This window comes from Poromitra crassiceps, assembly GCF_964638095.1.
Source record: "Poromitra crassiceps genome assembly, chromosome: 4".
NCBI lineage: Eukaryota > Metazoa > Chordata > Actinopteri > Beryciformes > Melamphaidae > Poromitra > Poromitra crassiceps.
The window spans coordinates 5325200-5338621 of NC_139626.1; the positions used below are offsets into that span (position 1 = coordinate 5325200).

The following is a 13422-nucleotide window of genomic DNA, read 5'->3' on the forward strand; positions in this document are numbered from 1 at the left end:
AATGAGATCGGTGTGTGTGCGATCATTACTGGCCCACTAGCTGCTAACGTTGGCTACTGATCATTACTGGCTCACTAGCTGCTAATGTTGGCTACTGATCATTACTGGCCCACTAGCTGCTAATGTTGGCTACTGATCGAATCTGTAATCATTTAAAGCCCCAATCAGTAAGATTTTTGACATTTCTTACTGTAATATAAGAGCTTTTTAGTCAGAGTACATGGTAGATTGACTTGTAATAGGGAGACTCTCAACTTTATTTATCCCACACCGCCCTCCATTGGCCAGCCCTGGGACTAAGCAGGTTGTCTGCCACGTCCCGTGGCAATAAAAAAAAGAAAAGAAAAGGATGCGCTGTACAGTGGAAGCGCTGTCTTCATGAAAACAAGGAAGTAACTCGATTCGGATTTGCTACGAAAATTATGTTTCACGGAACTATTTCACGTGGTGAGTACCCGATGTCACAACATGTACATAGAGCTTTCTGGCGATGTGTTTTGTTGACTTTGAACGGCGATATCGTTATCGATACTATTGCACCCAGAGGGTGCAGTTTCTCCAATAGCAAAACTTGGAAAACTTGCTGAATGGGGCTTTAATTAAAAAATAAATACAAATGTTAGCCTCCTCTGGAGGATCAGGGCGCCTGGTCGGGCGGAAGGGAAACGAGCGTGATCCTTCCACGTGTTACGTCCTGCCGGTGAAGCTCCCCGCTGTCAGGTGAAAAGAAGTGGCTGACAACTGGCAATGCATGTGTTGGAGGAAGCATGGTGCTAGTCTACGGCTCTCACCAGGGGGTGGAGCAGCGACCGGGGTAGCAGGGGGAAATTGGCCAAGTACAATTGGGGAGAAAATGGGCGGAAAATCTGAAAAAAAAAAAAAAAAAAAAAAAAAATCTTCTATTTCATAACTAGTAAAACCAAAGATAACATTAGTTTATTTAAATCCCAGAAACGTATGTAAATTGCTACAATATACTGTACTTCCAACAGGAAGTAGCCACATTTTCACACATGCGTAAAACAAATCGGTTTTCGGGTACAGGTCGAGCAGTGAAATAAATCATCACAGACCAGCTGGGTTGGTAAACGGTTTACTGACTACGCCATACAGGAATTCTGGGTAATGAAGTTCTCCAAATTTGCTGCCATTTGGATCCTCCATTGTACCAAATTACCTAGTGCGACTTTAATTGTTGAGTCTTCCACTGTAGGCATTGTATTTGATGTGTGTGTGTGTGTGTGTGTGTGTGTGTGTCTGTGTCTGTGTATCTGTGTGTTAGTATTTTTTTTTAGCTCTTTCCTTCTCTGTTTTGTTGTGAGATGTTCCCTTGAAGAACATGAAAACTCTCTCACCTCTATCCATCATCTCTCTCTCTCTCTCTCTCTGGTGTAAATCAGCTTCGATCTCTCTCCCCTCTATGTCTCTCACCCTCTTTCTCTCCCTCTCTCTCTCTCTCTCTCTCTCTCTCTCTCTCTCTCTCTCTCTCTCTGGTGTTAACAAATCAGCTTCCATCTCTCTCCCCTCTATGTCTCTCACCCTTTCTCTTTCTCCATCATCTCCAATATATCTCTTTCCTTGCTGTGGTGTTACACATAAACTTCCACATATTTCTCTCTCCCTAGCATCTCTTTTTCTCTGTTATGAAACAGCGTCCCTTTCCTCCCTCTCTCTCTCTCTCTCTCTCTCTCTCTCTCTCTCCCCTCTCCCTCACTCTCTTTCTGTTTCTCTCTCTCCCCGTTTGTCCCTCGCTCTCTCTCTCTCCCCTCTCCCTCACTCTCTAGGGTTTCCCTCGCGTTCCTCTCCTCTCTCCACCCTGGCAGTATCAGCGCTCCCGGCCTTACAGGGGCAGGCCCAGGCCCAGAATCCCCTCTCACCTCGCTAGACAAAGTGAGTCACTAATATCACATACCCCCCTCTTCATCGTCATCGTCATCATCATCATCATCATCATCATCATCAAACAGTAAACTTTAGGATATACCATCTAGAGCAGGGGTTCCCAACCTTTTTTGTGCCAAGGACCGGTAGATACATGGAAAGAAAGTTGCGGACCGGTTGTCAATTTTAATGGTTTTAGTTACATATATATTTACTCACCAGGTGGCGACAAAGGGTAAATAACAGCCTTTTGTGTTGTACTGTATGTAGCCTACAGTATTTATGTTTTTGTTTCAACTACAAACATAAATAAACGTCAACTTGAAACTATGTTTCAACTACCACACACATCCTATAATGTTATAGTCTATGTTTATCTTTTTTTTTTTTTTTTTTTTTTTGGACTGGGCTCGCGGCCCGGTACCAAATGCGTTGCGGCCCGATACCGGTCTGCGACCCGGTGGTTGGGGACCACCGATCTAGAGTGATAGTAGGCTCCATGCTAACACTTTAGCATCCACCATGCTAACAGTTTAGGATACACCATGTCGAGTGATCGTAGGCTCCATGCTAACACTTTAGCATACACAATGCTAACACTTTAGCAGGACCATGTGTTGTGCCCAGCTGGCAGCTTGTCTGGTCTGCTGCCATGTGTTCTGCTGGCAGAACCTTCCGGCCCAAATGAGCCGATAATCCTGCTGCACACAAAGGCCCTCACGCCCTTCCTAAAATGCTGTCTGTCTACCTGCCTCCGTCTGTCTGTCTCTCTTCCCTTCTCCCTGTATGTCTGTCTCCTTCATCCATCCATTTTCCATTTTCCCATAAACCTGTTCACCCATGATGCATCCCTTCAGCCCAAAACAAAAGCATTGATCCATAACATACAGGGCGTGAAATGAACACCCGCCAAATGCAGCTAAAAATTGACTGTGGGGGTTAACATTGTAAAGTGACTAGCCAATGTGGCTGGTGATGAACCAAGCTCCTGCGACTGTACAAAGCTGTGTTGCTGTGAAGATTCTCTCCTGAGTCTCCTTTGCCTGCCGCCATGTCACTGCATCCTCCCTTTCCTATAGAGAGCCAAAGTGGAACGTCACTTCCTGCTTCAGCACTGTACCAGAGATTTGCATCCGCCATTTATTTTCCCATAGACATTTCGTAAAATGCTTACGAAAAGAGTTTTACTGGTTCAAAACAAACGGTTCAGGTAACGCTATCATCGGGAGAGACCATAGAACATTTCACTGAGACCAAAACTTAAAAAAAAAAACATTGAAAAAATATTTTCTTCAAACCCGCATTTTTTTTACGTTTTGGTCCAAGTGAAATGTTATGCAATCTCTCCTGTTTCTAAATATATCTGTACTGTTTGGTTTGAACGAGTAAAACTATTTTTACTCTTTTGAGTACTGTACCATCTGACAACTTTCTGTTTACAGCTGGAATCTATTGAGACGTGTGTGTGTCTGTGTGTGTGTGTGTGTGTCTGTGTGTGTGTGTGTGTGTGTGTGTGTGTGTCTGTGTGTGTGTGTCTGTGTGTGTGTGTGTGTGTGTCTGTATGTGTGTCTGTGTGTCTGTCTGTGTGTGTGTCTGTCTGTGTGTGTGTCTGTGTGTGTCTGTGTGTGTGTGTGTGTGTGTGTGTCTGTGTGTGTGTGTGTGTGTGTGTGTGTGTGTGTGTGTGTGTGTGTGTGTGTGTGTGTGTCTTGCCCTGTACTCTAACCCTCCTCGCTCTCCTCTCTCTGTGTTGGCCCTGGTAAAGGAGTGGAGAAGCTAGTGCATTACTTCAGTGACTCAGCGTGGTACAGTACACCTTTTCTCTTCCTCTCTCCTGCTCTCTCCATCAAACATCATATCTGTCAGTTGATATCTGTCAGTTATGTCAGAAGCCACCGGTCTGATTTGGATGAGATGTGGAGGGTCGATGCATCTTCACACTGTTTCATCATGTAAAAAAAAACTACACTTATTGGCCTGATTTATTTTATTTTATTGCTAAGCAATAAGAAAATGTGATACAAATAAAACTGTTTCGTATATATTGACGTGTAAATCCAGCTATTCTTACTCCCTTATTTCCTCTAATACTGGCCCTTTTTTTTTTAGCTCAATTGCAGAGGGTACCAGGCCTTTTTATTGGAAGCAGCTTATATGAGAGATTTTTAGAGCATTTCTAATTCCCTCTGTTTGAGTTTGTAGATTTGCTCATATTTTAGTACCTGATCTGCTTCTGTTGGGGTTCTTTAGGTAAGCGTTTTTTTGTTCATAATAATTACGGTAATTTGGTTGTCGACCACGCCCCCGACCATTGTCAGAGACCTGGTGTTTAATTGACTACTGGTCACTGTTCAAGGACATACAGTAATTACAGTAAAACAATACAGTAATTACAGTGCTTGTCCAACACTGATGAAACATGGAGAGACGATGCATCTTGTTACTGTTTGGCCCAAGGACTGCCTGCATCACTCATTGGTCTTTTTCACCTGAGCCATATTGTGTCTCAAAGGCAAGAAGTAACACAAGTGAAACCAAAACATTAACGAGGGCCCCAGCACTGGAACACATAAATGGAAAGTTGGAAACCCGCATTCATTTTTTGCTTGCACCTGTCTTACTTACTGCCTTTTAGACACAAAATGGCTGCTTTGAAAAAGGTCAATGGGGTACGACATTTGTGTGTTTGTGTGTGTGTGCGTGTGTGTGTGTGTGTGTGTGAGCGCACGCGCGTGTGTGTGAGAGAGTGTGAATTTGCACAGTGGATAGTAAACTCTACAAACCCCAACATCACACCGACTTTCACTATTTGCCCACAAGCTAGATGAGAATAGAATCATGCTCCAAATGTAGAGCAGAATACTTTCCCAGATATTTTGACTCATTCTTCATCTATAGTAAATGGTTATAGAAATCCTATGAAGACGAGTCTATGGTCTAGTATTTATCTATATTAAATGGTTATAGAAATCCTATGAAGACAAGTCTATGGTCTAGTATTTATCTATATTAATTAATATAAGACTGCATATATTAATGTGGGCAAGGACTAAACCTTTAGGCAAGTTGTCTATTTTAACCATTTATAGTATAATAATAATATTATTATTATTACTATAATCATCACCATCATTAGCCAAGGTAAACACTGTGAATGAGTGCGTCTGGGTATAATATTCAACATCAATACACATACTATATAATAATATATATATACAACATCAATAGTAACAATATATAATAATATAATATCACTAGTAGTGATACATAACACAATACATATAATATTGTAGTACAACATAATATAGTATAATATAATATATATTAATATAATATATAGTTTCAACATACCCCATGATGTACACAATGCAGACTTCTATTATTGATCATACATCTCCAGTTGGTCTAAGCTCTTGATACATAGCCCTCTGGTGTTCTCTGATGCTCCGTTTGCTTTTATGAAAACTTTGCAGCTGACGGTCCAGGTATTGGAACCTTTCAGGTTCCTCCCCTGCCTGAGTAGATATTATTTTATTATATTATATTATATAGATAATATTTGCATTGTCAATATGGATGTTTTTGCCATGAAGGAATGCAGTTACCTGCTCCTCATGTCCTCGTTTCCTCGTGTTCAGTCCCGTTCTCCAGTCTGGCGCTTTTCCAAGCGTCAACGTAATTCCGTGGTCTGATTACAAGTCCAGAAATAATAATATTGTTCATCCTTGAGTATTTCTCAAGATCAAACACTCTGTTTTCCAGGTAGACGACTTTTTTCTCATGTTCCAAGTTCTGTCCTTTGAGCTCCTTGATTTGGCCCTGCAGTTCAGTGATGATGGAATGCTGTTTGGTCAGAGTCGCCATGTCAATCGTCATCATGTTTATTGACTCTTTTATATCCTCCAAGTCCGTCTGAAGCAATTTCACAGACATGTTGGTCTTTAGTATTGGGCCAGAGGCAGGTCTAGATTAGAGACAAAGGCAGAGACAGAGGCAGGTCTAGATTAGAGACAAAGACAGAGACAGAGGTAGGTCTAGATTAGAGACAAAGACAGAGACAGAGGTAGGTCTAGATTAGAGACAAAGACAGAGGCAGGTCTAGATTAGAGACAAAGGCAGAGACAGAGGCAGGTCTAGATTAGAGACAAAGGCAGAGACAGAGGCAGGTCTAGATTAGAGACAAAGGCAGAGACAGAGGTAGGTCTAGATTAGAGACAAAGGCAGAGACAGAGGCAGGTCTAGATTAGAGACAAAGGCAGAGACAGAGGCAGGTCTAGATTAGAGACAGAGACAGAGACGGGGGCAGGTCTAGATTAGAGACAGACAGAGGCAGGTCTAGATTAGAGACAAAGACAGAGGCAGGTCTAGATTAGAGACAGAGGCACGTCTAGATTAGAGACAAAGGCAGAGACGGAGGCAGGTCTAGATTAGAGACAGACAGAGGCAGGTCTAGATTAGAGACAAAGACAGGCAGGTCTAGATTAGAGACAGAGGCAGGTCTAGATTAGAGACAAAGACAGAGGCAGGTCTAGATTAGAGACAAAGGCAGAGACAGAGGCAGGTCTAGATTAGAGACAAAGACAGATGATTAGCCAGGGTGAGAAAGTGGAGAGTGAGGTGAGTCTCTGACAGGCTGGGCGAGGGAGTTCCAAAGTCGGGGTGCTGCTCTCGAGAATCTATGTTTTCTCTCTGTATCTCCATCTCCAGCCTCAGATACTACACCCCTCCAGCCAGGGACACCAGGAGCCACTGACAGCTCTGTCTCCAGCTAATCCCTGTTCTAACCAACCCAGTGTCCCCACCACTTCAACCAGTACACTCCCAGATGGTCCCAGCACAGCCGCCCAGCCACAACCACGCCTCCCCAAGACCGAGGGAGGGACGGACGAAGAGAAGAGAGGAGGAGAGATGAAGGAGCGGCGAGTGGGCCGATCTCTCCAGCTCCCCCAGCCCTCCAGACTGCGCCCTCCGAGGTTCCCCGGGTCCAAGTCCACCCTCACCCCCGGCCCGACTCTCCCCCAGGTCGCTGCTCTCTCCCTGGGCTTGCCCGGCCCCACTGGCCCCCCTCACACCTCCAGGGCGCTGAGGCAGCCTGTGGCACAACGCGAAGCAGAGAAAGTCAAGGCTTTGCCCCTCGGCTGCGGGTCCTCCTCTCGCCTCCCCAAGCCAAAGAGCCACTGACCTGTCTGCCTCTCTACCTGTCTCACACCACCTTCCACTGACCTGTCTGTCTCTCTATCTGTCTCACACCACCTTCCTAACAGCGAGTAGTTTCAGTGAAGCTGTCCTCGTTGACAGCAAATACAGCGAGATAAGTTGTTTTCCACATTTCCTCTATGCAGCGATAGTTTGCAGTTAAACTCCGCCTCCAAACTGTGGCTATTGGTGGAAAACTAGACTTGTACTTCCTGTATTTTCCAACCCTCCAATTACATGGCATATCTAGCAGGACTGACTGACTTTTGGCTCCTTGGCTCCTTTCCACCACATGCTACTGTGGGACTCAACTCACCTTTTTTGGATTTCCTTTGGGCAAGAACCAGCTACCATATTACCTGCTACCAGCTACCATATTACCTGCTACCAGCTACCATATTACCTGCTACCTGGTACCATATGACCTGCTACCTGGTACCATATTACCTGCTACCTGGTACCATATGACCTGCTACCTGGTACCATATTACCTGCTACCTGGTACCATATGACCTGCTACCTGGTACCATATGACCTGCTACCATATGACCTGCTACCTGGTACCATATGACCTGCTACCTGGTACCATATGACCTGCTACCTGGTACCATATGACCTGCTACCTGGTACCATATGACCTGCTATCTGGTACCATATTACCTGCTACCTGGTAACATATCTCCTGAGAATCTTCCATAATGATCCTCCATTGTTGCTGACTGGGGCATTGACCATAACCTCACAGTGGGCACATTGATGGGCTTCTATCGGAAGTGGAAAACCAAGTGGAACTAACAAAAGCTGGTAGAGGGTTATATTAGGGTTAGTGCAGTGGAAAGGTGCCATTTACTGACTGACGGCTTCTCTGTTCTTGCACTTGAGAGAGCCAGCCGACTTCTGCTCTCTAACTCCTCCTTTTCCTCCTCTTCCCCCGAGTCGTTCCCACTCAAAAGGACACCGAGCCTTCCCCGCCCGGGAGCCTTCCTCGCCCGGGAGCCTTCCTCGCCCGGGAGCCTTCCCCGCCCGGGAGCCTTCCCCGCCCGGGAGCCTTCCTCGCCCGGGAGCCTTCCCCGCCCGGGAGCCTTCCCCGCCCGGGAGCCGCCGAAAGACCGTGACTACGTTTACATGCACACAATGTTCCAGTATTCTGAAAAAGAGAATAGTCTGACTAAATGAATAATCCACAAATTCACTAAACAAGTGCGTGTACACGTAGTCAGTGTTGTATATCAGACCCCCCTCACACACACACACACTCTGAATGCTGGAACCTTCTTTCTCTATATATCTGTCTATTTTCCACCTGACTGGCTCAAACCCCGCTGCTCCAAAGTCAGGAAATGAGACTTTTTCTTTTTGCTCTTTGCTTTTGAGTATTAGCCTGGTAAAGCATCCGGTCACGTGAACTCACATTGTGTGACTTCATGGATCCAGATGTTTGAACCAGGCTAGAGTATTCTGCCACAGACACAGAAAGCCTCCAAACTCTCTCACTCATGTTTTGGGTTTATTTTGCATTGTTGCATTTGTTTCGATGTGCACCTCGTGTCTAATGTCACCTCGTGTCTAAAGTCACCTACCGGTAGTCTAAAGTCACCTCGTGTCTAAAGTCACCGTCTTACATTTCACATTACAAAACCTCCCAGTCTCATTTGCACTTACCCCTAACTAACTAGGGACTAGCTAGGACTAACTAGGATGTCGCCTTGACCAAGATCAGCCGTTAATTTTAAAAGTGGGTTTCACCCAATAGAGGGCAGTCTCTATGCATCAAAATAATAAAGTATGTACTATTCAAGTATTTTTGCACTATGTCAATATTTTGACCTGAAACTATCAACAATACTACGGTACTCAACTCCCATATACATTGGTCTTCAGCTGAAAAGTGATTTTAGGGTTTAGTTATACTTAAAATTGTAAGTTGACTTGCTCCTCTCTGGACTGAGAAGATTCTACCAGCCTTTATCTGGCGAAACTCTTTCAAAACCACATTGATGAAACTCTAAAATGCATGGTGTGGTCAAGTTGAGAACAAGGCTGTTTTTCTGAGCTTCTGAAAAGAATACATGGTTTTCACTGTACAGCGATGACATGATTGTTGAAAGAAGCGTTCGGGGGATCGTGATATTAGACACACGGCACGTATTTTCCTTGCATGAACTTGCACTTTATTATACAACCTAAAAACATTGTAACTCACCAATATGGAGCCCTGGGCTGTCTGCAACAAGACAAGTCTGTCTGCAACAAGACAAGTCTGTCTGCAACAAGACAAGTCTGTCTGCAACAAGACAAGTCTGTCTGCAACAAGACAAGTCTGTCTGCAACAAGGCAAGTCTGTCTGCAACAAGACAAGTCTGTCTGCAACAAGACAAGTCTGTCTGCAACAAGGCAAGTCTGTCTGCAACAAGACAAGTCTGTCTGCAACAAGACAAGTCTGTCTGCAACAAGACAAGTCTGTCTGCAACAAGGCAAGTCTGTCTGCAACAAGACAAGTCTGTCTGCAACAAGACAAGTCTGTCTGCAACAAGACAAGTCTGTCGGCAACAAGACAAGTCTGTCTGCAACAAGACAAGTCTGTCTGCAACAAGACAAGTCTGTCTGCAACAAGACAAGTCTGTCTGCAACAAGACAAGTCTGTCTGCAACAAGACAAGTCTGTCTGCAACAAGACAAGGCATCATCGACTTTCTTTCGTCACGCGGCCGCGGCGGTTTGCCTTCTCCCCCGCCTATTCTGAAGAAACACTCAAGTGACGTTTCTCAAGCTCGCTGCACCCCACACATGTATCAGCTCGCTGCACCCCGCACATACAGATACATACAAGTTCAATGCAATTACCACACACACAGCCTATAATATTATAGCCTATGTTTTTTTTTTTGTTTTTTTTTTGTGGACGCGGCTCACGGCCCGGTACCAAATGCGTTGAAGCCCAGTACCGGTCCGCAGCCCGGTGGTTTATACAATAAATTTCATGTGAGGACAATGACTATGCAGTGCAGCTACATGCCAACACACTGTGTGCTATGACAGTATACAGTATATGCTATATGCAATAATACATCATGAACAAAACTCATAGGTTCAACCCCCAAAACAGACAATTTGTCCATCAACATCCACACGTCCAAAACACCAACTACTCACTCACTGTAAATTATGAATTCCACTTAAACGCTATTATGTTACAATGCAGCTTTATGGAAATGCTGTTTACAAAGAGTTCTTGAGCAAGATGCTAAACCGCCGCCTGTATCACTGTAAAGCTGGCAGTACAAAGACTTTCCTGAGGTAGAAACACAGTTGAAAACATTGCGTCTATTCTCGTCCATGGGGGCGGGGCTTTAAGATGTAACTGTAACCTCGGGAAACCAGAAAGAGCAGTGAGGAAAAACTCAAGAGATCAACAACAACAATGGTGTAGTTTGAAATCCAACTAGTTCGGCCAAAATGTCTGTATGGAGTGGCGTTTTCTTTTATGTTTTTGTGTTTTCGTTTCATTTTGTCCAAAAATCTAAAGAAATTGTGGTATAGTTTCACAAAAAATATAAATTCATGCACTTTTTTCAATGACCCATGTCTATTTTCAAACACTTTCAAGGGCTTGATTTTTTTCTTCAGAAACCTTTAAGTATTTTGGGCGTCCGGGTAGTGTAGGTGAGGGGAAAATTTGGTATTTTGGATTTTAGGGTGAGCTGTCCCTTTTAAAGGTCCCATACTGTAGGTACTCAAATTTCCCTTAATATACATGAGCAAAGATGTTTAACGTTTGATTTTGTTTGAGTGGTTAATTTTAAAGTTGCATTTTCAGAATGCCATATTTTTTCCCCATGAAAAACATCACAGCTCGTCTCAGTTCCTGATTGGACCCCCTTTTACGTAACTCTTCACCTTGAGAGAGAAAGTTCTCGCCCCGACACTAAGTTGCAACAAAAACAAATCTGCAATAAATTAAAAAAGCAACGGACGCTGATGTCCACCATGTTTCTGAACATTTTGCGTCGCTCTTCTCTTCTCTTCTCTTCCTGCTTTCTTTCTTTTTTCCATTGTTGTTGCTCACCTCACCTTGGTTGCCACACCTGCCTCACCGCTGGCCCCGCCCCTAAGCCTCACCTCACCTTGGTTGCCACACCTGCCTCACCGCTGGCCCCGCCCCTAAGCCTCACCTCACCTTGGTTGCCACACCTGCCTCACCGCTGGCCCCGCCCCTAAGCCACGCCCACGGCATACGCCCATCATCATCCCATCACTGGGGGATTTAGAGACAACAGACTGATAACGTCTCAAAAATTCCACTTATCATTTATGGTTTTAACATGGAGAATGTGCATACATGTATTGCTGCTTTCATTTATGGGGGAAATCTCCAGAGTTTCTAGCGGTAACGAAAGAACTTGCAAGAAACGCTGATATTGGCAGAATGTCAGAGAGAGATCTCTCCTCTCTCCAGAGGATGTCTATGAACCACGCGTCTTCACTGCTCAGTCATCTCCATGTTGTTTTTCTCCGTTTGTTCACGGATGGGAACAACTTGACCTTTAGAGTTTTGGTCTTACTTTCCTTCACCTGTTAACCACATATAACCACACTGTTAAATAACAAACTGTTGTGCCCTGTACTGTATTTAATTGCCTCAAATGCCTGGGGAAATACTTGTAACTTGATTTTCTGTTTCAGTTCAGACTTGAAGGACAGGTTCTCACATGTATTTATGTTTTTAAAAAATCCTGACATTCTGTGTTTAGCCTGCACACACACACACACTTTACATTTGAGTTGAATTTGTGTGCAATACTGTTAATATAATAATGTTTTTACTCTGGAAAAGCCCATTCTCATTCCCAATGTTGAGGATTTGTCAAGTCCCTCTGTGTCACGATAGAGGCAGGGCAGCCATCTTGAATTGCCGGCTGGTCCCTGACTGATTAAACAATGAGAACACAGAAACATAACTACTTAAACGTAACTTAACATTGCATAACTAAAACCAATTCAACCTCGTAATAAACCATATAGACGTCTTTAGTTTCTGCAATGGCTCATTTATGCTCCATTTCGTACGGAAATAAATGCGTCCGTTTCATACGATGTAACCATCACTGCCCACATAGACACGCGTCTTTCACATTTGTATCGTGATGCAATACATCCACTAGTGGGCAGTAAATAGTCAAATGTATCCGTAAGCTTTCAGAAAAGATGCAGAATTTACGCACAAAATGAATGCAGAGTATGGACAGAAGGCTCTGTCTGTATCCGTATTTAACATTCAGCATAATTGGGCCTTAAAGGGATATGGAAACTTTTTGGGAGTTTCGCCATATCGCCCATACATAACCAAGATACACAATACCTTTAGCGTCACATAACCAAGATACACAATACCTTTAGCGTCACATAACCCAAGATACACAATACCTTTAGCGTCACATAACCAAGATACACAATACCTTTAGCGTCACATAACCAAGATACACAATACCTTTAGCGTCACATAACCAAGATACACAATACCTTTAGCGTCACATAACCCAAGATACACAATACCTTTAGCGTCACATAACCCAAGATACACAATACCTTTAGCGTCACTCTCCATACTGGTTTTTTTATATGGCAAATGGGCAAAACTCCCAAAAAGTTTGCGTATCCCTTTAAAGCAATGTCCCTTATGGTGTAACACAGTTCAGTTGTTTGGGCTGGCAGCGGCAGTTCAAGGTGCAGCTGGCACTGTACTGCACAAAGTCTTACCTGCTGTACTCATTACTCATACATGTCTTTATTGTCACTGAATTGTGAGCTTGTGTTGACACAGGAATGATCTCGGACTGTAAATGCACTTTAACTGATTGTACTGAGTGATGTCAGAGATGTGGGACTTTACAGTGATATGTCTATTTATTTATGTTGTGTTGGTCAAGAAATCTGATTCCTTGTCATCACTGGTTGAATTATCTATTTTCTTTACCGCCATTGGCTCACACAGCTGTCAATCTGCTCTCATGTTGCATTCAGGTCACATGGGAACATGGATGATCTTAGTAGAAAATACCATTCAGCTCAGCTTTCAGATGGTAAATTCTACTTGGGAACTGGATTATGTGGTGATGGATTTCTCAGGTTTTCCTGAAATCGGAGGGAAATTGCTGCAGTCAAGTGTATGAATGAAAGATTCATTATCAAATTAAAGTGACCTGATTTGGTTGCTTTCATTTGCGACTCTGGCTTTGCTCGTTAGAACATGCATCAGCCTCGTGAGACTCTGCATCTGGCCCAAAGCCACATCGTCCAGCAGGTCCAGGTTGTCATCCATGGTGGTTTCTCGCTATATAAATCCAAGCTA

The 13422-nt window shown here is 43.8% G+C and overlaps 1 protein-coding gene across 1 annotated transcript in view; it reads left to right on the forward strand.

The window, feature by feature from the left end:
• Positions 1-7059, forward strand: part of LOC310775000 (uncharacterized protein) — a gene marked incomplete at both ends in the record, with an annotated part of 44451 nt that extends 37392 nt beyond the window's left edge. The window contains one exon of the mRNA XM_083635078.1: positions 6586-7059. Coding sequence (XP_083491204.1) covers positions 6586-7059 — 474 coding nt within the window. The remainder of the gene's footprint in view (positions 1-6585) is intronic.
• Positions 7060-13422: the final 6363 nt, after the last annotated feature.